General features: G+C 41.7%; 1 protein-coding gene across 1 annotated transcript; it reads right to left on the bottom strand.

Moving 5' to 3' along the window:
* Positions 1-3,469: 3,469 nt before the first annotated feature.
* Positions 3,470-27,346, bottom strand: LOC136959321 (trophoblast glycoprotein-like). Its single transcript, XM_067253630.1, has 7 exons — positions 27,207-27,346; positions 25,979-26,089; positions 25,634-25,753; positions 24,406-24,633; positions 24,075-24,180; positions 5,001-5,071; positions 3,470-4,475 (listed from the first exon to the last, which is right to left on the bottom strand). Exons 1-7 carry the CDS (start codon positions 27,344-27,346, stop codon positions 3,470-3,472), a joined length of 1,782 nt encoding a protein of 593 aa, XP_067109731.1.
* Positions 27,347-27,843: the final 497 nt, after the last annotated feature.

The raw sequence follows: 27,843 nt of genomic DNA, 5'->3' as shown, positions 1-27,843 counted from the left end.
CCAGAGTTTAGACTCCCACTGCCCTCCTCATAGGGACACCTTGTTCCCAGAGTTTAGACTCCCACTGCCCTCCTCATAGGGCCACCTTGTTCCCAGGGTTCAGACTCCCACTGCCCTCCTCATAGGGCCACCTTGTTCCTAGGGTTCAGACTCCCACTGCCCTCCTCATAGGGCCACCTTGTTCCCAGAGTTTAGACTCCCACTGCCCTCCTCATAGGGCCACCTTGTTCCCAGGGTTCAGACTCCCACTGCCCTCCTCATAGGGCCACCTTGTTCCCAGGGTTCAGACTCCCACTGCCCTCCTCATAGGGCCACCTTGTTCCCAGGCTTCAGACTCCCACTGCCCTCCTCGTAGGGCCACCTTGTTCCCATGGTTCAGACTCCCACTGCCCTCCTTGTAGGGCCACCACCTTGTTCCCAGGGTTCAGACTCCCACTGCCCTCCTCATAGGGCCACCTTGTTCCTAGGGTTCAGACTCCCACTGCCCTCCTCATAGGGCCACCTTGTTCCCAGGCTTCAGACTCCCACTGCCCTCCTCGTAGGGCCACCTTGTTCCCATGGTTCAGACTCCCACTGCCCTCCTTGTAGGGCCACCTTGTCCCCATGGTTCAGACTCCCACTGCCCTGCTCGTAGGGCCACCTTGTTCCCAGGGTTCAGACTCCCACTGCCCTCCTCATAGGGCCACCTTGTTCCCAGGGTTCAGACTCCCACTGTCCTCCTCGTAGGGCCACCTTGTTCCCAGGGTTCAGACTCCCACTGTCCTCCTCGTAGGGCCACCTTGTTCCCAGGGTTCAGACTCCCAATGCCCTGCTCGTAGGGCCACCTTGTTCCCAGGGTTCAGACTCCCACTGTCCTCCTCGTAGGGCCACCTTGTTCCCAGGGTTCAGACTCCCACTGCCCTCCCCGTATTCAGATCTGAGTTGGTGCAATAGTCCCTCTGTGGCTGAGATGCCCAAAGAGAATGATGGTCCCTGATTAGAATGAGGCTGGCTAGGCTTCAGATAGCCCACCTCTGTCCATTATGTTTTCACCCTTAAGGTCCTAAGTGGGAGGGCAGGGATGTGGTGTGGGGAGTTTGAGATTGTAATGGGGAGGCTGGGGGAGGCGGGGAGGTGGCATGGAGAGTTTATGCTGAGTGGGGTGCTCCACCATTCAACTTAGGCAGCAGTGTGGAGCTTTTAGAGAAAGCTTATTTTGACTCTGGGAGAAATCAGTCGAGTCATTAGAAAAGCAGTTATTTGCTTTTTCACCCCATTCCTCTTTTACCATTTTACATTAAACTGCCACTCTTCACACAGAGACCTTGATGTTAGTCCATGTTCATTTATTGTCAGTGAACGTAGCCCTGTCATGACATCCCTGTTACCCACGCTTCTGCTAAATCAGCATGTGTTGTATTAGTAATGATGCTAATGATGAAAAGTGCTGATGAACAATTTGTCTTCTGAATCACTTTCACACTCTGTTGACCTCCTGACCTTCCTGTCACCTGACAGCCTCTACAGTGGTTATTGTTGTGATCAGGCCACCATCGGTTGGCATAGGGCCCACTCCAGTGGATTTAATCCCATGTTTAATGGTCTTAAAATGGATTGTTGAGCCAAATTGTGCTAGATTGAGCCACTCCCAGAATGTCCAGCTCAGATGCTAATTCAACCACAGCAGACAGATGGAACAGCAAGCAGAGATGAGCTGAGGCCCTTGGTCTAGGACAACACAGGGACATCTGAAAACACATTATCCGTCTGTCTGTAATTATGTTATTCATTGAAAAGTTTGTTTTTCTGGTTCAGAGATGGGGAGGCCTATGCATTTCATAGTTTATGATATACTCCCATCTACTGGTAGAAATGCACATCATCCGTCAGTGTTTTGATACATGCAAGTCTACATGCGCTGTGCTCATGTTTAGTGCCCTCTGTTGCTCAAATACAGTAAATCACGTCAGAAAGGATTTCCATCTAGATGTCACACGCAATTTCTGATGTTCCTGAACTAATTCAATTTGGTATTTATTGATATGACTTTGCAAGGTTAGCAAAAATGTGGAGGTGGCACTAACAAGGTTTATTCCAGTACACAGTAACATTTTACACACAGCACTGTATCTATGTTGATGCACTGTACTTCCAACATAACATAACACTTAATTTGTGGACCTTTTGAGTTGGAGTTGTGGGAGCAGGATCATTTGAGTTAGCGTTTACTTGAGTTAACTTTATTTGGAGAAAGGAACCCCAAGCCTGACCCTTTCACAAAGAATACTGCCTGTATCTATAGAAGCCACATCTCTATGTGATCTACAATATCACCAGATATGGATGGAGATGATTTATATGCTTCTCCATACAGAAACATTTTCTATTTGACTGAATGAGACACAAACTTTGAAGCCATTCATAAATAAAGGCCAATGAGTCTTCAGATCTTTTGCAAAACGGTTTTCGATATTACTGCTCCTGTCCACACGTTGGGGACAAAGCCAGCTTCAGAATGAATTACCTTAGCATCAGTCTAATTACCTTGACAACGGTCCAAGAAGTAACGTTGAGCTGGGAGGCATGCTGGATCTGTGCCATCCATGGGCCAGTAACATCGATATGGGTCACAATGATAAAACATGTAGCCCGAACTGGAGCAAAATAAATAATTCACACAGCCCGAGACATACACTATTTTAACAAGCATTCCATTACAATACCCACAAGACCAAGAGAAAAAGGCTTATTGCAGTACAATGATAGGAATGTAGAATACATTAATTTGTATGTGATTCCTTTGAGAGAATGTAAAGCTTTCATAACTCATCATACATTCATGGTTAGTAAAACTGTATACATATAAATATCGAAACCTGGATGTAAATTAAACAGCAGCAGTCTGATGTACAGTTCTTTTCTGAACCAAAAGGGTTTTTACCCTGAAGCAATTTCTAAAGACTGACAACTGCTGCACATTGAAAATATCTTCATCTAACCTTCCCTTTTGTATGCCTGAGGTGAAAGGTGGAGCTATGAAATATGCATGGCTGTATTTTGCCAGTCAGTCCCAGCACAAAAAATGTTCTATTGTTCGCTACTTTTTATGATTGTTTCACAAGGACACACTCTTTAACCCCTAATGTTAGCCATGCCAACAAAGCCTTCCCTGCAGGAAGGTCTGCCTTTGGCCCTTTTCATTTATTGTATTAAATTGGCGGAAGACATTTCCAATAGTTACAGAAGCTTTATAACAAAGGCCACCAAATCTTGTTGAGAAATAAAAGAGTCTTTAGTGATTCCAAATAACACGAATACAATCTGGAAGAATTTTGTTCTGACTGTAAAAGCTTAATACAATATGTAATATACAGTATGTAATCTACAGAATATAATATACTATAACATAGAATACACTTCTCTTGCATATAGAATACAATTTGCATTTCCATGGTATCTCTCTCCTCTTCCTCATCAGCCTGCCGCAGGCCTAGTTGTCGCAGTAGGCCTCCAGTCCCACGCTCTCCTCCGTCCACTCCTTACTGTTCTTCTTGTTCTTCTCTGCCATGATAATGGCCGCCACCACGGTGATCACCACAGTAATAGTCAGGATGAGCACGGTCACCGTCTCACCCACGCAGAGCTCCGCCTGCACGTCGCCCATGGACCTGCCCCTCAGCTCTGCCGGGTCGCTGCACCGCAGAGCCCCGAGGTCGTCCAGGAAGAGGCGTTGGACTGCATTCAGCTTACTGAAGACCCGCTGGAGGTCACAGTCGCAGTGCCAGGGGTTCCCCTCCAGCAGGACATGGAGGCTGGCAGTGCGGATGCTCAGCAGGGTCCGGAATCCCAGCGTGTTGAGGCGGTTGTGCCCCAGGTCCAACAGAGCCAGGCGGGACAGAGGGGTGAAGACCCCCGCCTCGGTGGAGCTCACCTGGTTCCCCCGCAGGCCCAGTACCTCCAGGGAGCGCAGGGTGGAGAACAGGTCGGGACCCAGGCTGGCCAGGCGGTTCCCTTCCAGATGGAGGCGCCGCAGAGCAGTCATGCTGCCCAGAGCCCTGGGATACACCAGATGGATGAGGTTGGCGCTGAGGTCCAGCTTCTGAAGGTTGTCCAGGTTCTGGAAGCTGCCGCTCTCCAGGACGGTGAGAGAGTTGTGGCTAAGGAGGAGTTCCATGAGGGTGCCCAACCCTGTGGAGAAGCCCTCGCCCAGGGCAGAGAGCCGGTTGTGGCTCAGGTCCAGCCTGCGGAGGCCCAGCAGGTGAGAGAAAGCCCCATCTGAAACCAGGCTGATGTTGTTGTCTCTCAGTAGCAGCACCCGCAGCCTCCACAGTCGTCCCAGGGAGTCTGGCGGCAGCACTGTCAGCAGGTTTCTGGACAGGTCCAGGTACTCTGTGTTGCGGGCGATGCTGACCAGAGTGGTGAAATTCCCAGAAGAGCAGTTGATGTATTTGATATCGGAGAGACAGTCACATCCTTTATAGCAAGCCCCCACTATCCTAAACAGAAAAACACTAGTGTAGTGGATGAGGAAAAAAAGACATGGGGATGTCATCATGACCCTGATGACAGGAAGAAAAAAAGTTAGCATCTGTATTGTGAATTATTTAATACATTCAGTTCACCTTACAGCATAATGGGCAGGTCTGAACCTAGACAAAGATTCTGATTACAATCCATCAATGTATACATTTACAACTTTATGATAACAAATCAATGTTTCAGTTTCTCGCTGCTGTATAGACAGTCCGTGCATGTATGTGAAAGTCTTATTAAGGTATTTTGTAAAAATTAACAAATGATAGGCATTGTATGCAATAACAGTACAATACAAACACAAAAACAAATTTTAAAACAGCTATTCACAGTTCTGAGCCAAGCATCTGCTCACAGACTGCGTACAGAACTGAATAATGGAGTTGGTGATTGTTGAGAAAGACACCAGACAGCACAATAAAAACACACTGTGATATGACTTTACCTTTCCTTAAAAAGTAAAGTGACAGAAGCTATGATACCCTTACCTGTGATAAAATACCAGTTTCAGCCCACGTTGGAGGTCTTTATGCCAGCAGCTGTCTGCACTGAGGGTAGACTGCAGACACACACACACAGACAGACCAGACAGGTGAAGCCAGACACTTGTCACATGTTGTAAAGGGGTCGCTGCCCCCCCCCCCACCACCACCACCACCTCTCCAGTGGACCTGTCAACAGGTGAGGGCCACCCAGACAATGGTGCTGTGAATAATTCATGAGATGCCAGGAAGGAGGCCAGTTCCCACCTGGGAACACTGCACCCAATGAGACTGGAAACACTACCACCATGCTGAAACTCTGCCCCCACATCCTGGAACAACACTTTTAGTTTTGTTCAGTTGTTTATTCAATCTCATGAGAGAATGGAGTGGAAGAACAGAGGAAGATAACACAATTATCTTTTCCAAAACAGTTAAAACACAGTTACACACAGTACACAGTGAACATACAACCAATCATTTGAAATGGCCCAATTAATATAAACTACACATATCAACATACTCTAACCCACTTTACCATATTTTATACATCTGTGCCTTTTGTTGAAACTTTTATTAAAGTTAATACTATAAAAAGAAAGTACACGTTTCACATCAGGCTGTATTTCTTCCTAACATATATTTTGTTTAGTATAAAGAATGTCACTAAAATCCATGAATATTCAGAAACAAATATATGTTTATATATACGTACTGTATCCTATAAATGTTGTCCTTCCATTCTGTTTAATGGGCGCCATATACAAAGAAACAGACATAAAACACCAACCAATACCTAAACTAAACTGGAGACAATCTTTAAAATTTATAAAAAATAAACAATGTATATCTCCCACTCCACACATACAAAATCACTATATGTTTCTGATATAGAACTTCAGTGGTCATATTCATATTTATATTTGGGTCATATTTATCCCGAGGTCACTTTAGAGTAGTGGCACACCCAATCACAGCCATTGTTGTAGAAAAACATCACACTGTTGTAATTATGAAGTTGGATAATGATTATGGATTATATGATTGAAAATGAACCTCTTAATCACTTTTTTACCTTTATATGCTATATTACTGAAAACCAGATGCAAAGCTGTTGACTGATTAGTATTGCCACTAATATGTAGAACATATTAAGCCCAAAGTGCAAATCAAGGCCCAGATATCAAGGACTACAAGGCCCAGATATCATGGGACAGATTTACGACCTTATGCTCAGCAACCCAGTGCAGCTAGTCTTCAAGGCCAGAGCAAGCCTAAAAAATAGGAGTTTTCTGTAATCTGAAGCCCCTAGGGTAAGAGACCAATAGTGTGAGAAATGCATAATGCATCTGTGACAAACAGTATTGTACCAATAGAAAAATTACAGAACTGATAAGGTTTTGATATATAAGACAAATTCCAGTCTGCTCCCGGGAACACACTCACTTGTTTAGATACGTTTGTGTAGATACTTTTGCATCAAACTCTGAGTTCCAGTGCGTCTGTTTGGACTTAGGATCTAGCCCTTCACGACACTTAGAATAATCTTCACTTCAAGACTTAGTATATTTAGTATACAAGGGTACTTAAATATTTACATCATTTCAAACATTGAGAAATTTATAAAACGTAGTACATATTCTTCCACTTCACCATCACCAAACACGCAGCTTATCAGTTAAAGTGTCACAGGTTCCTAAGTCTATCCAGCCTGTGCCCGGGGTCAGAGGTGAGGCAGCCTGAGACTAGATGCTCCATAAAGATGTGCTCTCGATGGCCCCACAGCCCAACAGCCATCAGGCTGGGGAAACATTACCGGAGAAGAGGTTCATTACTCAGTGGCTGTGAGGGCGAGCAGACAGCCGCCATGGGAGCAGATGAGTGTGTGGAATATCAAACTGGGGAGGGATGACACCTCAGATCACGGGTTCTCCTGTGAATGGCAGGACGCGAACAGCGTAAACAGGATTAACCTGTGACTGATATGAACACACCTCCAGTTTACGCCTTCGTAAAGTATTTTACATTAAATTCTATCAAGCGGTGAATGATGAGCGGTGTGTTCGCGATCAGGGCTCTCAAGTTTTCTCAGAAGTTTGGTGTAAGTGTACCTTTCTTTACAGTACCTTATTAGTTACTACTATTGAATATTTCCGACAGTTTAGGAAGCTCCAAGTGAGCAGGTCATCGAAAAATTGTTTGATACTTGGTTATGTTTCTCTCCACGGATATCTTTAGTAAAATACTCTTATTGAGAATTTTCACTTTCCATCACAGTATTACATTGAAACAGTAAAAATAACTTATTTCAGGTTTCCACAGATTTGGGGTTAAAATATAATTTCATTATTCATAATACACATTTAGCACAAAATGATATTCAACACAATGTTTTTGTTTTCTAAAAAGGATCTCTCTTTAGTGGGGCTAGAAAGCTAAAATAGTCCATCAGTTACCTCACAATCAAGGTAAACCATTGAAAGGTTTACAGGGTGCCAAGATCATATTCAAAACACTCCAGAGTACTTATTATGTTAATGATCCTCCAGTCATTTTCTTGTGCTGTCGTTTTTAAGGCCTTCCGGTGGTCCATAGATAATTCCTTGTGCCGTTGTTATCTGGGTTCCTGTAAGACTGTTAGAGGTTGGAATATCCTTCATGTCGCTCTTGCTGTTGTACACTCCCACATTATATAGACTTCCGTTTCTGCTGTTTCACGGCCATATGGGCAGAACTCAGTCATTGCTAGCCCTCTCTTAAACATCCTCTTTCTGGTTAGTAGAGTTTCAGTAGCTGTTACAGTTATGTCCATAAATATTTGGACATTGACACAATTTTCATCATTTTGGCTCTGTATACCACCACAATGGATTTGAAATGAAACAATCAAGATGTGCTTTAAGTGCAGACTTTCAGCTTTAATTTCAGGGTATTTACATCCAAATCAGGTGAACGGTGTAGGAATTACAACACATTTTATATGTGCCCCCCCTTTTTAAGGGACTGCACTTTGAAAGTCTGCACTTAAAGCACATCTTGATTGTTTCATTTCCAATCCATTGTGGTGGTATACAGAGGCAAAATGATGAAAATTGTGTCAATTTCCAAATATTTATGGACCTAACTGTATGTCCCCAGTATTCCTGACATTCAGGGTTGTGACCTGTAGCATCCTATGGAGTATAAATATATACTCCAAATATATACTCACGCGAATACGTGAGACTTGAGAGCCCTTTTCGCGATGTATGATGTTGTTTTCCCAGTCCGCACCACCGCAGCCAGTTGGTGGCAGTGTTGCTACGTGAAAATACCCAGCTGAGTGAAAGTTACATGGACTGTATTATAAGCCCAGTGTGACATCTTGAAAGCTGTTCCTGGTGCCAGTATGTCAGCCTGTGTGAGAATTACCCGCCATTGAACCACGGATGCAGATTTTATACTTGGTGGCGGCAGACAAGTGTTTTTACAGACACACAAAGGAGGGATCACTTGGCAGTGTGGCTTGCTATTACTTATTATCGCTTGCTAACTCTCTTTCCTTTTATCTGACCATTATTACGTTTCAGAAAATGTGCCTTTTAATATATTTGTTGTCTATGATGTATTGTCTATGTAACATCACGATCATGTGTGCTATTTGATTTACAGAAGGTATGATCCAGTTTGCTATGTCAGATAGACCAAGAAGAAAGCTACAAACAAGTGCTGTTTTTACTGAATGCAGCACTCCAGTTCTTCATAGGGGACATGACTATAGCCCTGTCATGGAAAACTAAGGTTTCAACACCACACCCACCATCACTTTTGGCCATGGAAATACCAAGCAAAGCAAGCAAAAAATGTGTGAATTTGACGCGTGTTTGTGTAGTTGCTGTGTGACATGGTGTCTGTGCCCTCTGTCATGGTCCCTGACAGCTCATATAATAGGGTTATTGATAACCTGTCATCCTAGCCATGCTTGAGGCTGGCCTGTGATGTGTGAGTGCCATGGTCCCCCAATGTTCCCCAGTCCCCTGCCAGTCTGCTTTCTATTACACATGTCACAGTATGCCGGCCAGATCAAGTTTCAGCAGAGCTCTGGACATCTAATGAAACAGTTTCCTGCAAGATTGTCGCCTTCTGGCCCTGCTCTGGGATCCGTCACAGCCGAGAGGAGAAGTTTGGAGGCGATCAGAGTTTGGCTAAATAACTTTTCAGACAGTGGCGGCGGTCTTGTTTTGCCCTGCTTCTGAAGAGCCTGAGGAAGGCTCGCTGCGGAGTCATGTACTCATGTTGAAAGTCAGTGTTATGGAGGGAAATGGACATCAATAAGCAGGCCAGGAACTGGTAAGACAAGCCCAAGCAGCATCGATACTTAAGGAGATAAAAGCGAAGAGCTGTGTGTTACCCTAACCCTTTAATCAGATAGAGGTGGTTGTGAGCAGGGCCTGAGAGGTGGAGGGACTCCTGAGGATCTCTCTATCCTTGGCTCAGAGGGATGCTCCCTGACTTTCCGAATAAATAAAAAAGCAGCAGATATGATCTCAATATCCATCCTTGCAAGGTTTTATGGGACCCATTTATTTACCATTCAAGTCTACTTTCCATGCAATCAATGATTTAGGATGTGCATCTGTGCATGCCCCGGTGTCAAGGCTGGGGAAACAGAAGCATAAATGATTTAGAATTACAACACCTCTCTATCCCTCTCCCTCCCTTTTCTCCCTATCTCACCTCCCTCTCTCTCTCTCTCTCTCTCTCTCTCTCTCTCTCTGTCTCTCTCTCCCTGTCCCTTGTTTGAATGCTCCTTCTCTTTCTCCCTCCCTCTGCCCTCCCCCCTCCTCTTTCTGTGTCTCCTGTGCATTAGTCCCTGTTGTTTTAGCCTCCACTGTGTGTATGTGGCAGGCAGGAGGTGGAGGGGACCAGGACCCTCAGTGCTCTGCAGAGCACACAAAGCCAGAGGTTAGGACTCTTCCGTCAGCAGAGACGGATGAAGGCCTTTGTCAGTTCCTTTGTGTAAAACACTGCATTGAAGACACCCAGAAGAGAAACAGAAGCCCTGCACTGGTTTAAAATGTTCTCTCTCTGAATTTAGGGCATTGTGACATACTGCTTTTCCAGCACACATTACAAAGGATGAATAATCAATACATTTACATTTAGTCATTTAGCAGACGCTCTTATCCAGAGCGACTTACAGTAAGTACAGGGACATTCCCCCAAGGCAAGTAGGGTGAAGTGACTTGCCCAAGGACACAATGTTAGTTGGCATGACCGGGAATCGAACTGGCAACCTTCAGATTACTAGCCCGACTCCCTCACCGCTCAGCCATCTGACTCCCCAGTACAGTCCGGTGTGTTCATGGCAGAAAAGTGGTGTGTGACAACAAATCTTTTCAAAGCTCTCTCTGTGATTCTGCTGTGAGAGAGTATCTTTCCAGGAAAAGCCTTTTTGAATGTCATTTATGTACTGTCTCCTGAATTCAAATTCATTTGAGAAGTAAAAAGTTTAAACTTTAAAGTACGTGTGGCCTTTTGAGTTGGATTTCTGAGGCTCAGATTGCAGGAGATCATACAGCACTGACATATGCTCTTGTAAAACATCTTGGCAATCTATCCTTAATTATGCACATAGCAATCTAAGCATACAGTCCACATTTGCATTCATAACTTCTTGATCAATCTGGATGACAACGTGACAGAAGGAAGGGAACTTTCTCTCATTATCTTCTGACTGATATGAATGATTGCATGTGGCAAATGTAATTTCCAAGTTATTTTCTTATCTTTTACCTTGTAACTCTCCCCGCTGTTATTAGCTCCCCTTGTGCTCGTGGTGCAATAACAGCGTGAGATGAACGACGATAAACCGTCTTTTTCTTCTTGTAATTGGGTCGGTGGGTGGATTTTTCATTTCCTCTCATCTAGGCTCTTCAGCGTTGCGCCATCTGAAGCCATCTCCTCATTGTGTCACCAAGGACTTTCAAGGGAAACGGTAAAACAGCGTCTGAAATGTCCATGCTCAGAGGAGAGGAGCTACATAGCCATAGACTGAATACAACCAATGCCTGGCCTCCTGTTAAAAAGCAGCACCGCTGGCTGGCCTAGAAGTGAAGTCGGTGATCTACTGGGTTACACACTGGTATGGATTACACACTTCTTATCAACTAAAATAACCTTCTGAATATGTGCTATTGAAGTTAAATTGTTTCACACAGTATTCGCTGTGCATTCCACTGTGTCTTCCCTTTATAAGTACAACTAATGAACAATTCAGAAAATCCACTGTTCTTATTCAGTACCCACTGCATGAGACAGTTAGCGAGATATATCATGAAGTACAGCTGCAATTCACTTCCAGACGTATTTTACTCTAGTAGCATGTGAACAGTACATCAGCAGGGTAATATGGTACCAGGCTTGGGAATTTTAATAAATACCCACAGTCCAGATGTAGGCTACCCTGTTTGTGATACGAATTGAAATGACAAGTGCTTCATTTGCAAAGAAGAACATGTCAGGTGGTTAACCACCCCCACGCCCTGTCTCTCTCGCCGTTCAGAGAGACTGCGATCAGCACGCAGGTCGTAGAGTTGCTTTCTGGTGGGTGTAACCTTTCAGCTATCACACATGACAGCCGTTCTGCCATTACAAACTGTTCTTTGGTCCCTTGATTATCCTGTTGTACATATTTTATGCACCATTTGTATGTTGCTGTGAATAAAAGCCTGTTAAATGAATAAAATGTAATGTTACGATGTAAATGTCAAACGTTTAACCCTTCAGGTGCCAGCTTCCCTCCTCTTCAGTGCGCTGTGATGTCTAAATTCCTTCCTTTGTCTCTGTCTTGCATCCTCTTCCTGCCGTCCCCTACAAGCAAACAGAGCTACACAATCTGTTGTAGCTGTCTTTGAGAACCTTACAGGGCTTGGCAGTCACTTTGTGACATGGTTCAACATAGGTTTGGCAATTTGTCACTCTGATACCTAATTCTGTAAATCACAACCTGTAAATCACAACCTCATAAAAATTGCTTTGACTGTGTGTCAGCAAATGGAACATGCCAAATACAAAGTATGGGAAATCAATGAAGAATAAAATCTTGCATGATATCCATCACTACGTCTCATCAGAAACAGCAACACTGATACATCACCGCACTTTTGTTCTGTGGATGTCCACATACGCGCAAAAGAACACATTGTCAAACTAATGTATTGGACATTACTGCAGAAAATGTGTCTGTGAAGCGATCAATAAGTCAATATAAAATAGAGAAAAATACACTGTAGTATTGCATACGGTCCAATTCTTAGTGGTCTCAGGAGTGGAATACATAGGTCATACGGTTATCATTCACAAAATAAAATAAAAATGCTTCAGGATCAGGACATAATATAATAAAAAGACTCAAACTAAATTAATCTAACTTTGCTCCTTTCTACTGACACAAAAGACAAAAAGAAATACAAAACAACTTTTATGTGAAAGATCTTTGGTGCCTCAGACTTTTGCAAAGCACTATAGATGTTATCAGCACGTCTCCTACACAAGAACTAAAAGTCCCAATCCAGATGTGTCATGTCTCCTGCCATGTTTCCCTTCACACTTTAGAAAAGGTGCCACGGTGCTAAGGGGCTTATCGCTCCCCTTGCTTAGGGCTGGCCTCCATGGCTAAAAATACCTGGAAATGGTACTACCTGATGTGTACCCCTGTGGTGAGGACACACGCCACACTGTCACATCACACTGTCACGTGTACTGCAGGGGAGGGCCCCTCTTGTGGATGGGGACCTGGTAGTGTTGAGGCCTATTCAGACTGTGTTGATAAAAACACTTCATTTTGATGGCATGGCATCAGAGACTCATATTCCTCCATCTGACCTTTGATTTACATAAACATCCATCACAGGAGCAGTAAATCATTGGTCCGGCTTTTTTTTTACCTTAGAAACAAAACACACATTTAATATTAAAATATTAGTAGGTCACATAAAGCACCGGAAATCCATATTGCTTTTAAATAGATTTTTCTTAGTGAGCTACTGACTGTGACTTCTGAGGTTTTAAAATAATGTGATTAAAGCTTTTTTTCTCCCTCCTCTTCCCCTGCACTCCCTCCCCACCCCACCCCACACATGCACACGCACGCACGCACACACACACACACACACACACGGCAGGACACACATAGACACAAACAAACACACACACTACAAGCTCTCACTCAACATCCAACATGCATTAGAGTAACATATAAATGACTTTACCATCAACAACTCACCTCCTCTTTGAGGACTCTATAAGGACATTTATCTACAATTCTGACACCAGACTGAATATGAAATTATGACCCAAGCTATAATTACTTTCCTACTGCTATGTGGTTGAGGGTCTTCCCAGCCCTAGTAAAAGCTTTTTTTTTTATTCCAAATCAAATGAACCTGTTGAAAATGATAAACAATGCAATGAGTCGGAGCTTCAACTTGATGAATAGCCCTGCAATCTCCCTGCTTTAATGGCGACCAGCTCAAATCAGATGCAAGTTTAAAACACCAAAGTGAAAAACAATTAGACCCTACTCCCATAAAAGAAAAAGGAAGAAGAAATACCTTTGGCATCAGTGACAGACACATGTAAATCTAACTTATACAGAAACAAAATGGGGAAGTAATTCCTGGGTTGTTGAAGTGAACCATTTAATATGTGCATAAAACACCACCGCGTAATAAATAAGTACTCTCTGTGGATTTCATTTTTAGCACCACAGTCAAGAGAGCTACCATCACTTTTTTTCTTCTTTTTTTTCAAACTAGCTGAGACAGTGATGTCAGCACATTTTCAGTAGTTTTGTACTAGGCACTGTTTTCGATTGGACAAGAATATCCCATTATCACTGTAAGGTTCAATGTGTTCCGATGATGGTTCCTGTGGGGAGTTAGCTTGATATTGTGATTACTGAGAACACAGTTCTATTCCCCAAGCAAGGCAGGCCTTGACAAATATCAACACACACACACATATCCGCTTGTACACAGACATATTTACATGCAGACACACATATTCATGCTCGCACATACCACACACACACACATACACAAGCAATCATTCAAACATAAATGCAACCTTCTCGAAATAATCTATCTGAGGTCAATTCTTTAAACCAGATCCATTAGTCTTTCCCCCCTAGGAGATGCTGATTATATTTGATGTTTATAGTTGTAATTACAACCATTAAGAACATTGAGTTGATGGACATCATGTGTGTGAGTGAATGTGTGTGAACATACATTATGAGTGTGTGTGAGTGTGCGAATGATAATTTTTGGTAAAAACGTGAAAGAGAAACAAATCAATTTAATCCTGTTTCTTCAGCTGTGATTGTTCCCCTGTGTGAAGTACACGCTGCTCCCTTACATGTGAACTCTGGTATAAACTCTCAAGTTTCTGATTGGTGTCAGAAACAGATTGTTCACAGCCATAAACTCATATTGGTTAGAGTTAGACACATCTGGTTTGTTTTCATGGATTTTAACTTTTTTCTTTCTTAAATGCCCCATTTTATCAATCCTTCTATGGTGCCATTTTGATATTGTGCTACAACAAGTTATATATAGAGTATGAATAAAACATGTGGGTGAGTGCACATTTATGCATTATTCAAAACTTTTCCAACAATTTCTACACTTTAGTGAAACTGTGGAGTGCAACATTTTTACATGTAAATTGATCACACATTGAGATCTCAACAATGTTCCTTTTGATAAGTAATTCACTGTATTCTTCCCAAGGAAACGTGTCCATTGTTCATGGGGGCAGCATATGATGAATCTACACAATAACAATTGAACCCACGCTGGGAGAGACTACTGAAATTTTCCCTCAGGATCGTCCTAAATGACAATAAATAGCAGATCCGATAGTCTAGAGCTTTTCAAAGCTATGTGCAGCTCTGTGTAGCTGCCTTGCTCTCCTTAGGGTGGTGTCCCCTGTCTACTCATCTCTCTGAGGGGAAAAACAAGTATTTTGTCTCTCTCATTTAGGGAGAAAACAAGTCTCTCCTCCGCAACTTTGCACGCACAACTACAGATTCAAGACCAAATAAAATACACAGAGGAAGATTAAATCTGGTCCTGTACCAATGACACCCATTGATGTACTATATATTATTATAAAACGAGTAATTTACTGTAATTGTGATAATCCAAAACTTAGGAAATATTTTGGAAATGTTTAGTTATCTATACATTACTGTTTCAGAGAACATGGTGTCAAACAACAACAATACAATTGTTGTGATAACATTTTTTTACATCTCTCCTACGTCCTCTCACCTCCCTCCTCTCTCCTCCCTCCTCTCATGTCCGTCCCTCCTCTTACCTCCCTCCTCTCACCTCCCTCCTCTCTCCTCCCTCCCTCCTCTCCCTCCCTCCTCTCTCCTCCCTCTTTTTTCCATCCTCCTCCCTCCTCTCACCTCCCTTTTCTCTCCTCTCTCCTCCTCTTTCTGTCTTCTCTGAGGTTTTGTTTGGAGCTTGCATGTAGCTCATTATTTGGGTTGTTGCAAAACTTCCCCCATAAGTAAAAGTCTAATTTTTTTCTAATGCATTAGAAGAGCAGGTTGAAAAGTGTCTGTGAGTGGCCCTGATGTCATTATATAAAGTGCTGAATCTGATGAATAAGCAGAGGAAGCATTTCTAATCACTTTTTTCGCTGGTCTATTGAATACATCTATAGAAAGGATGTGTGTGTAATGTCTGTGTGTGTGTGAACGCATTCTGTTTCTGGGGTGGGTATGGCTCAGTGGTCAGACAGCAGATACAGTCTAAAATAAAACATATTCTTAGACTGTATGATGTTCTCCCAATTATACTTTTTTTCCACAGTGAATTGAAAAACAGCATAAACAATCATAGAGCCAATGTTGAAGACTTCTTGCCTTTGTGCTAACTTTTATTAAAAGAAAATGACTGAGCACTAAACAAACTGTAAATTCATTTAAAGAATACTTCATTAACTTTAAATGGCAATTGCTAAATTATTTTCCATCTACAATCTACTTCAGACTGTAAACATATCAAACAACATTTAAATATAATTTCAGTCAGGAAAAAAGGGACACCTTTTACTTGCACACATTTCTACTATTGTTAATCAAGAGTATACTGAGTCCTTTACGTAATAACTAAGAAAATCTCAAAGCTGCTTTCACCTTGCTCAGAATGCTGAATGCCATCTGCCTGAAGAGAGACTGACTCAACCCCACATTAACACTCATGATCAAGACATAAAAAGAAATGCCTGTATTTACAGAATCTAATTGTCTGATATCAATAAAGTTCATAAGGGAGCCAAACTGCATCAGCACCAGCCATGTGGCGCAGGAAAGGAATAAGATGGTCTGTATCAACCCTGTGATGGTGACCCTCATTTGCTTCTGGTGCAGGGAACTGAAGGACCTTCCCTCCATGTTCTTCATGTGCCTGCACAGGTACACCAATGTGGCTGTCCATGATCCAGCCATCATCACGGCGAATGACATCAGGTAAAAGATGTGACACCAAATCATAGCGAGAGCACTGCGAGTCCACTCTCTATCCAGACTCCATGTGTTAGTTAAAGTGTCATTGTTCGTCAACATGGATAGCGAGTTTCTAGTATCAACAACACATTTCAGTATAAAGTAGAGCTTGTTACAAAGAAGTCCACAGTAGACAAGGGTTTTGATGTTCCTCCTTATCCATAGGAAGAACGGTCGTTGGTTGGGTACAATCTTGGTGTAGTAGAAGACACTGAGCCACACGAACGATGACATGCAGGACAAGGTACAGATTCTGAGAGTGTAATTAAGACCGAAACGGATAAAGATGGAACACATCCTGAATTTTAGTGCAACTATGACCATCTGTGTGAGTTGAAGCAATATACTGTACACCATCATCATGAGAAAGAGTAGCTTGACAGGTTGACGTAATGCTCGCTCTGCATCCCTACTCTGGGTCAGAAAGCATAAGATATAGAAGAGGTTTACCAGAAGGCCCAAAATGCAAGTTGAACCATTCAGAACATCAAAAAGAGGAAGTTCCATCTTGAAGAACGGTCTGCATCTCACGAGAGAACTCTGTCTTTCAGATCACATCCTGAGTATGTTGCTCTGTGACTGCAGTTCCAGTATTTGTATCATAAATTAACTAGCACTGCCTCATGTTCAATGTAAATCCTAACGATGTGGAATAAATTAAGCGTGCTGTCACAAAATGATTTACATAACGTTTTACCTTTACAAAACAATAATCTGTCTTGCTGCCAGAATACCTTTCAAGATGATGTACAATGGTGTAGTAGAAGTAGCAGATTTGTTTTTATTGGTTTAAACCATGGCCCTGTTTCTTTTAAATTTGTGTCATGGTAAACATGACCCACCACTATGTTTAACAGCAGTGAAACCCCACAAAATAATATTTTATTACTGATATTTGATGGCTTTTACTAGTGACCCCAAACCTTAGAAAAAGTGAACCACCACCTTTATTCATCATTCCATGAAAGCTGTACACCACCAGGGTACAAATATTTTCTTAGGGTCATTTTTAACATGGCAGTTAAACAAAATCATTCACATACCACAAAACCACAAAAACATACACAAGTGAACACATTAGTAAGAAATTGAGGTTATGTGTGCCACTGATTTTTGATAGAGAGCCTTTAAAGGTGCCGTAGATGACAGGATCCCCGGTTATCGCTTTGCTGAAGCCATGAGTGCATGTAATAAGAATGAGTGCTGCCCACTGATTACATTCAGTCTTACTGCCCTGTGGAGAAGGAAAACCCAGATATTCACAAAGTTTGTGATGAATGAGAACTCGTTTCATCGTCCTGCAAACTAGATTTGAGGTTTGAAATTCAATTAAAAAGCTTTTATTTTAGGGGTTTAGGGAAGGCTGTAATTTTTGACAAGGGGAGTGTACAGATTTAGCATACAATACATTATGCAATCAAGGATTAGTTGAACATCTTGAAAATCTATACATTATGTTTCCAAACTCCCTCATAAATCATGACAAACCTCTTTCTGAAGACAGACTGAGAATATACCAGGCATACTGAACTGAATAGGCCAAACTGATAATGAAGTGAATAGATAAAGTTATCATTTGTTACCAAGTATTTAGAAATATTTAGTTAATAGAAAGGGAAACAAAATAATTATAAAGTAGAGGCATTAAAGGGGATGTACGTCACAGACTTTACTATTCCTGGAACAGAAACCCTCATCTGAGCCTCCAGCTCTAGATGACCAGGATAGAGTTCAGCAAAATGTCAAATGAAGAATAGGGCCCATTTAACTCAACAAAAACTAGGTTTTCCATCTTGAAAACGGCTATCTTAAATTTAAAAGTTTTCTCTGTAAGAAGGAGCTTTTGGATCCTCTTTTGAACTCTTCAAGACAACGTGCTTTCTTCTGTGTGAACAATGTTCTTCCAGAGGGTTAACACCTTGTTGAACTATCTTTAATGGACTGTACCAAATGTCCATTGCTCATGTAAAGGTTTTGTTCCATTTGCATGGACAAAGGCAGGCAGGTGTGGTTGAAATGAACCTTCCAAAATTGATGCTTTGTGATATTAAGTAACAAATGACCTGACATTGACTTAAAATAACATTAGAAACACTGAAACACAGTGGGCCTCATGTACTAACGCTTTTGCACCCACTTCAGGCGTATTTGTTTAGCAATTTGCACGTAACAGCATGGCGAGGTAGGATGTACAAACATGCTGCACTGAGGTAAAAGCGCAGACTGCCTGTGCTCGAACAGAAAATTGCAAATTGCGCTTTTCCGTGTCATGCATATGCATTCACGGGAGGGTCAAGGTGAAAGTGGGAGTTTCCCATAATAGAGATGGGAGCGGATGCGTAAAGTGCGCCTAATTATGTATTCCGCGGTATGTACAGAAACCGCCCGTGAAAGTGCACCTCTATTTTGCGGTGAAAATTCTGCGCCTCTTAAAGATCCTGTAAAGTCAATTCCATGATTTGCTTCTCAGTACATCATATACGTGTGAAATGAGTTCCTGAAACCATGTGCAAAGCGCTAAAACTTTGTCACACCGAAATGTGTCGTTTGACCGTAGAACAGTTTCTCTTCCGTTTTCAGATCAGGTTTTAATGGGCGGGGCCAAAAAGTTACCCATCTACGTCATTTCGACCCATCTACGTCAGATCACTGACTGCTGTACTGTTATTGGATCCTACATCAGCTAGCTAGCTAGCTAGCTTTAGGATGTCTCCCTCCACCCGCAACTGCATCTTCCCTGGATGCAAAAACTTCAGCTGCGCTGCAACACTATTTCATTTCCCTATTGATGAGGAAAGGAAAAATAGGTGGATTGATTTCGTGAAGAGCCACGCTGATGGAAAGCTTTGGATAAACTCCAACAGCCGCCTCTGCAGTGGATAAGAGAGTCTGCTAAATGACTAAATGCAGTGACCATTTCACGGCGGATAGTTTTAACAGACAGACGGGGTACGCGGACACACGGCTTCTCTTGCAGCGCAGAGCCGTACCGAGCATCGTCCTCCCGGCCGTTCCTCCTCCGGTCGCACCTGGACAATCCACCGCCGCCAGCAGCTCATCACTCTGTTCTGTGTGCTTGTTATAATTATACTACATAACTTTTCCAGAGATATCTCTGCTATGAGTTAATGCAAACCGCTAAATTGATAGGCTACTCGGTGTAGAATGATGGTATCTTGGTGAAATGGTAGCTAATGTGTTAGAAGTAGCCTAGTTGGAGAGCTCACTGTCTGCTGTCTCTGGTGTCCATTTTTACTGTTACAGCTCAAGGCCGATATATGCTTCTGCGTTTTTCGAAAAACGGACACATGGGAACGCCCTCGACGTGCACCCCCTGAATTTTCTATCCGTCGTAATTTCGGATAGTTACGGATACCCCCTTGGCTGTGATAAGTCAGTATTAAAGGCCGATTTATACTTCTGCGTTTTTACGGAGACGGAGACAGGGAACGCCCTCTCCGTCAAGGAACGCCCTCTCCGTGCCCCTCGGAGAGCTCTACCTGCACCTCCTGATTTTCCTGACTATCCGTCCGTCATTTTACGGATACCCCTTGGCTGTGATTGGTCCGTATTAAGAACCGCTTGCATCAGGGGCGGGGTTGCCATGATAAACCGGACGAACAGAATCCTTTGACCGCCATTGCTGTAAGTTTTTACAATTCATATTTCAGCTAAACAGTACATGGAAATCAGCATCTGAATTAAAATGTGACGAGAAATGGGCAGTGTAGTTGCTGAAAATGTGCGTATTTTATTGATGAAACGGCTAATTTGTAAATTTGCTCCGACTTCTCGATAACCTAGCAGTGATGTGTCGTTCGTGAACGATTCGTTCATTTTGAACGAATCCTTACAAGGACTCGGGAGTAACGAGTCCTCTCAAAAAGTGATTCATTCATTTTCTCGTGGCCGCGCATCGAGACTGTTGCATAGGCTCGTCCAAGTAAACATAAATGATTCGTTCATTTCCCGACTCGGTCTTCGGGTACGAGTATTTGGATCATTTTTCACGTGACCTGCATAGGCTCTGTAGCGGTAGCTACAGGAAACGCTAGAGGGAACGATTCGTTCATTTCCCGACTCGATCTTTCTACGAGTCTTTGGATCATTTTTCACGTGACCTGCATAGGCTCTGTAGTGGTAGCTAGAGGAAACGAACGATTCGTTCATTTCCCGACTCGGTCTTTCTACGAGTCTTTGGATCATTTTTCACGTGAACTGCATAGGCTCTGTAGTGGTAGCTAGAGGAAACAAACGATTTGCTCATTTCCCGACTCGGTCTTTCTATGAGTCTTTGGATCCTTTTTTCACGTGACGAGGAAACAGTTTCCTCATTCCCTTTCGCGTGGCCGCTGTTTTAGTAAGACGTGAATGATATTCGCTCCAGTCATCATACTGACTGGTTTTGTTATTTTCACTTTACATTTACACTTACAGTTTAGTGCAGTGTAATTGTTTGCCGTGATAATTAAATGCTAGTGTGATAATAAATGACCAAATCATACAAACTGTCATGATACATTATTTTAATGCAGGAATTTCTTTTAAAATAGTATCTGCTGGTGCACATGTCATGCACTAACCTACATGAGAATATGATACATGTTTGCAGTGGACGGATAGCCCCCCCCCCCCCCCCCCCCCCCCCCCGTTGAAATGAACGAATGACTCGAAAAAAGATTTGTTCATTTTACTGAACGAGATTCAAAGAACCGAATTAGTAAAATGATCCGAACTTCCCATCACTATAACCTAGGTAAATTAACACTCGACGACGACTTACAAAAAACCGTTGCGCCACCTACTCTCCCGGCGGTGAATTGTTTTCAGCACCCACAGCCTACGGAGAACCATAAACGAAGTCTATCCGTCCATCCATGCGTATCCGTGCGCCCGCCCATCCGTAAACGGAGACGCAGAAGCATATTTCGGCCTTCAGGGGAACATTTCATTTATATGCATCTTTGCATGTTTCACTCATTGAACAAATAAATTCTAATTCTATACGGTTTTGTTCGGCTTGACGTAGCGTCCATTACTTGCAATAGTATGAACCTGCAGAGCCGGAGACCCGGAGAGCTGCAGTTTCAGGACCGCAGTTTCAGGATTGCAGTTCTAGGACCCTCGTTTTATCTGACAGCGCCACCTAGCAACTTGGATGACGAAATATACTATTGAGGAGTACGTGTCACTAGATCACAACAAGATAGGCTATTTGAATGGTTTGAGAGAGTCAAGAAACAAGGAAAACTGGGGAATTTGATTAATCAGATATGTATATATTTAAAATATAGGGTGGATTCAGGTATATTGAGACATTTTTTGTAATTCTATCTTCTGAGTTTAAGTTTGTCATCAAGTTCCAAACATAACCCAATAAATGAGACATCTCTGAATTCCTCAAGGTATCCACATTATTTAAGTCTAAAAAATAAGTTATTAACTTTTTATTATAACTTTATTATTACTAATGTTTCAAGATATTATTGACATAAAATAATCTGACCCAAATTACAAGGCCCACTACACACAGCTCTGATGGTTAGCTCTAATTCCTTCTGCAAAAGTTGCCTAGGATACATCACTTAGGTTTTGTGTTGTTGTAAATGTGACTTTTTCACTTTTAATCAGGTTATTTATGAGTTAACTATTGACATATTTCATTTTATACCCTAAAAATGTTGTCCCAAATTACCTGAAACATGCTGTCCCAATTTACCACACCATGTTTGGTAATTTGGGACACCAAGAAAATGTTCAAATTAAATTAATATAAACAATTTCAAAAACATTTATTTTTATTTTAGTAAACTATTACATCACACATATTTGTTCAACATTGGTGTCCACATTAAATTGAGCCTATACATTTTACAGCCTTATATTAAAATCCTCATAAAGCACACGTCATTCTTCTCACCTCTTGATTTTCAGGGGTCAACTTCCTGTTTGATGCTGTCCACACCCCCCTGTGTGATGTCACCTACGTTATATCATGTGACTTTAGTTATATGCTTCCTAAGCAATGTATTAGCACCCCTAACTTTACCATAGCCTGTTCAAGGCAGAAGTAAAAAGATTTTTCCTTATGCTGTCCCAAATTAAATGATGTCCCAATATACCTGAATTCACTCGATTTTATCCAGCCATAACCTGCATTCACTACTGCAGGAAAATATAGATTATCTTGTTCCGGTCCATGGTTACCCAATTTGCTAGGTGGCGCTGTCAGATAAAACGAGGATCCTAAAACTGCGGTCCTGAAACTGCGGTCCTGATACTGCAGCTCTCCGGCTCTGCAGGTACATGCTACTCCTTATTTGAGTCGTAGGTAGGCAGCGAGGGGCGGAGCTTCAACTTCTTCAGGCTACACGCCCCCCCAGTCTCCAGTCTGATTTTTTCATGATTTCAAAGCCTAATTTAACATACTTGTCGGTGTTATTTTTTCATTCGAATTTGGATGGGTAGTTAATAACACATTCTTCTGTGGTGTGGCGAACTTAAACTAGTTTTCAGGTCCACTTTACAGGATCTTTAAAAGCAGGTGTAGCCTAAACCTGGATGCAAGCGGGTTCCCTCGCATATCTGGTGAAATGGCAGCAGTAATCCGAGCAAGACAAAGACATAGGCCGAGGAGACGATCTGAAAGGATTTTTGCCACAAGGATCACACTTTTTCAGTTGAGTGAATACGAATCATTACGCGTTACAGATTAAGCAGCCATGCAATATTACAGTTAGGCTACTGGAATTTGTAATTTCGGTCCAGATTGCATTTTTTTGTGTCGGTGTGGAATTCCGGCCTTGTATAATATTAAATTTGCTGTTACCTCATGAACAAGCACATCAATTTCGTTATCACTAAATCTTTGTTTACGCTGTTTTGACTTTGGTGGCTGATCCCCGATAGAAAGAGAGAAGGAGGCGCATTTAATTGCTGTTTAAATGCTCTCAATTTACGGTATAGTGGGCGGAGAAACGCGCTGATTACCAGATGAACTGGAGGTTCCGTAAATACGACGTAAACTGAAGTAGCCTATCACAACGTGTGCAATCTGTGGGTTGGCCATGGTGATAATAACGCTTTTTTTGCAAATGTACGTACATGAGGCCCAGAATCTCACTGAATCAACGTTTGATTCACTGCCGTAATGCTAAAAGAATAATTGTTAATGTTAAAATGAACTTTCTACACACGTACACTGACAACTCTAAATCATTATAGGTTTTAACATCAACCAAAATGTACTACTACACATATACAGTATAGGTTCAACCGTGCCCCTCTTGTAAACATGAATTATAGTTTACACTTCCAAACTCCCTCATAAAACAGGACAAACCTATGTCTGAAGACAGACTGAGAGTATCCCAGGCACACTGAACTGCATAGGCCAAACACAGAGGAAATTGTGAAATAAATGTAATTGTTGGATCAAAGTATTTGTAAAATGATTCACCGAAGCAGACCACAAGGAAAATTGTGTAGAGGCAAAAGGGGATGTACATCACAGATTGTACTATTCCTAGAACAGCAACCCTCATCTGAGCCTCCAGCTGCGACTGGGAGAAGGAGCTGCTGCTGTCCACTATGCTCTTCATGTGTCTGCGCAGGTAGACTACAGTTCTGCTCCATGAATATGTCATGGTCACAAAACATGCCAGGAGATATGTACCATATATTATCATAAATATTGTGTTAACACTGAAGATCTCATTGATTTCACTTGATTCAAGGGTTGCATTCAAAGTTGTGGAATTGAAAGGCTGTTTCTTAACTATGAACTGACTTGTAATGTAGATACATTCATAAATGAACATGAAAAGCTTCTCCAGCCCCATAATGACATACACCACCATCTTGATGTGTCCCTTCATCCAGATGAAACACTTGCCAGGGTTGGGAACAATGTTGATGAAGTAGAAGAAGCTGAGCCAGGTCACTGACGTCAGGCTGAAGAAACTGCTCAAGTAAAATATTTCCTCTAAAATAAACTCAACCCCTGACACCAAAGGCAAGACTGTTAGTTTGAGAACCATGAGGAGTATCACTGTTTGGTAGGCCAGTTGGAACATCAACCTGGAAAACAAGAGGACTTTGATTGGCTGTTGAAGTGTTGGTCTGGGTCTTTCTTGGGGAAACAGCACACAGATGACCAGGACAGAGTTCAGCAAAATGTCAAAAGAAGAACAGGGCCCATTTAACGCAACAAAAACATCGTTTTCCATCTTAAAAACTGCTACCATAAGTTAAGAATTGTCTTTAATAAGGAGCTTTTGCATCCTCTTACAAACTCTTCAAAGCAAAGTAATTGTTCAGTGTGACAAATGTTCTTACAGAGGGTTAACGCCTTGTTGAACTATCTCTAATGGACTGTACCAAATGTCCATTGTTCATGTAAAGGTTTTGTTTCATTTGCATGGACAAAGGCAGGCAGCTGTGGTTTAAATTAGCCTTCCAAAAATTATGCTTTGCGGTATTGAGCAACAAACAACCTGGCATTGACTGATAAAAACATGTTAGCGACACATGATGAAGAATCTTACTGTCTCACTTTATTATTAAATAGACATGTATGTTTTTAACTACAATTTTACAAATAATTCAAAAAGTAAAATTTTAAGAAGTAATATAAGATAGCATTGTTGCAAAAGGAACAACATCTAATTTGAGGTTCAAATGAATAACATGTTCAATGTCTTTATCTTAGAAAAATACTTGTAAATGTTAATATAGATGGAACAAACTACTTCCTATACACATACACTGACAGCTCATAGGAAATTATTCTAGTTTTTACCGTCAACTAAAATGAACTACTGAATACACTATATAGTACAGGTGTAATTGAACTCCTGTTGTAAAAACGAATTACACTTTACATCTCCAAACTCCCTCATAAAACATGACAAACCTCTTTCTGAAGACAGACTGAGAATATCCCAGGCACATTGAATTGCATGCACCAAACCGAGAGGAAATTGTGAAATAAATGTAATTGTTGGGATCAAAGTATTTGTAAAATGATTCACCGAAGCAGACCACAAGGAAAATTGTGTAGAGGCAAAAGGGGATGTACATCACAGATTGTACTATTCCTAGAACAGCAACCCTCATCTGAGCCTCCAGCTGCGGCTGGGAGAAGGAGCTGCTGCTGTCCACTATGCTCTTCATGTGTCTGCGCAGGTAGACTACAGTTCTGCTCCATGAATATGTCATGGTCACAAAACATGCCAGGAGATATGTACCATGTATTATCATAAATATTGTGTTAACACTGAAGAACTCATTGATTTCACTTGATTCAAGGGTTGCATTCAAAGTTGTGGAATTGAAAGGCTGTTTCTTAACTATGAACTGACTTGTAATGTAGATACATTCATAAATGAACATGAAAAGCTTCTCCAGCCCCATAATGACATACACCACCATCTTGATGTGTCCCTTCATCCAGATGAAACACTTGCCAGGGTTGGGAACAATGTTGATGAAGTAGAAGAAGCTGAGCCAGGTCACTGACGTCAGGCTGAAGAAACTGCTCAAGAAAAATATTTCCTCTAAAATAAACTCAACCCCTGACACCAAAGGCAAGACTGTTAGTTTGAGAACCATGAGGAGTATCACTGTTTGGTAGGCCAGTTGGAACATCAACCTGGAAAACAAGAGGACTTTGATTGGCTGTTGAAGTGTTGGTCCGGGTCCTTCTTGGGGAAACAGCACACAGATGACCAGGACAGAGTTCAGCAAAATGTCAAAAGAAGAACAGGACCCATTTAACGCAACAAAAACATAGTTTTCCATCTTAAAAACTGCTACCATAAGTTAAGAATTGTCTTTAATAAGGAGCTTTTGCATCCTCTTACAAACTCTTCAAAGCAAAGTAATTGTTCAGTGTGACAAATGTTCTTCCAGAGGGTTAACGCCTTGTTGAACTATCTCTAATGGACTGTACCAAATGTCCATTGTTCATGTAAAGGTTTTGTTTCATTTGCATGGACAAAGGCAGGCAGCTGTGGTTTAAATTAGCCTTCCAAAAATTATGCTTTGCGGTATTGAGCAACAAACAACCTGGCATTGACTGATAAAAACATGTTAGAGACACATGATGAAGAATCTTACTGTCTCACTTTATTATTAAACAGACATGTATGTTTTTAACTACAATTTTACAAATAATTCAAAAAGTAAAATTTTAAGAAGTAATATAAGATAACATTGTTGCAAAAGGAACAACATCTAATTTGAGGTTCAAATGAATAACATGTTCAATGTCTTTATCTTAGAAAAATACTTGTAAATGTTAATATAGATGGAACAAACTACTTCCTATACACATACACTGACAGCTCATAGGAAATTATTCTAGTTTTTACCGTCAACTAAAATGAACTACTGAATACACTATATAGTACAGGTGTAATTGAACTCCTGTTGTAAAAACGAATTACACTTTACATCTCCAAACTCCCTCATAAAACATGACAAACCTCTTTCTGAAGACAGACTGAGAATATCCCAGGCACATTGAACCGCATGCACCAAACAGAGAGGAAATTGTGAAATAAATGTAATTGTTGGGATCAAAGTATTTGTAAAATGATTCACCGAAGCAGACCACAAAGAAAATTGTGTAGAGGCAAAAGGGGATGTACATCACAGATTGTACTTTTCCTAGAACAGCAACCCTCATCTGAGCCTCCAGCTGCGGCTGGGAGAAGGTGCTGCTGCTGTCCACTATGCTCTTCATGTGTCTGCGCAGGTAGACTACAGTTCTGCTCCATGAATATGTCATGGTCACAAAACATGCCAGGAGATATGTCCCTTGTATTATCATAAATATTGTGTTAACACTGAAGAACTCATTGATTTCACTTGATTCAAGGGTTGCATTCAAAGTTGTGGAATTGAAAGGCTGTTTCTTAACTATGAACTGACTTGTAATGTAGATACATTCATAAATGAACATGAAAAGCTTCTCCAGCCCCATAATGACATACACCACCATCTTGATGTGTCCCTTCATCCAGATGAAACACTTGCCAGGGTTGGGAACAATGTTGATGAAGTAGAAGAAGCTGAGCCAGGTCACTGACGTCAGGCTGAAGAAACTGCTCAAGTAAAATATTCCCCTAAAATAAACTCAACCCTTGACACCAAAGACAAGACTGTTAGTTTGAGAACCATGAGGAGTATCACTGTTTGGTAGGCCAGTTGGAACATCAACCTGGAAAACAAGAGGACTTTGATTGGCTGTTGAAGTGTTGGTCTGGGTCCTTATTGGGGAAACAG

This window comes from Osmerus mordax, chromosome 2 (assembly GCF_038355195.1).
Source record: "Osmerus mordax isolate fOsmMor3 chromosome 2, fOsmMor3.pri, whole genome shotgun sequence".
NCBI classification, from domain to species: domain Eukaryota; kingdom Metazoa; phylum Chordata; class Actinopteri; order Osmeriformes; family Osmeridae; genus Osmerus; species Osmerus mordax.
The sequence above is the reverse complement of the archived record's forward strand: the minus strand, read 5'-3'. Positions and strand labels throughout refer to the sequence as shown.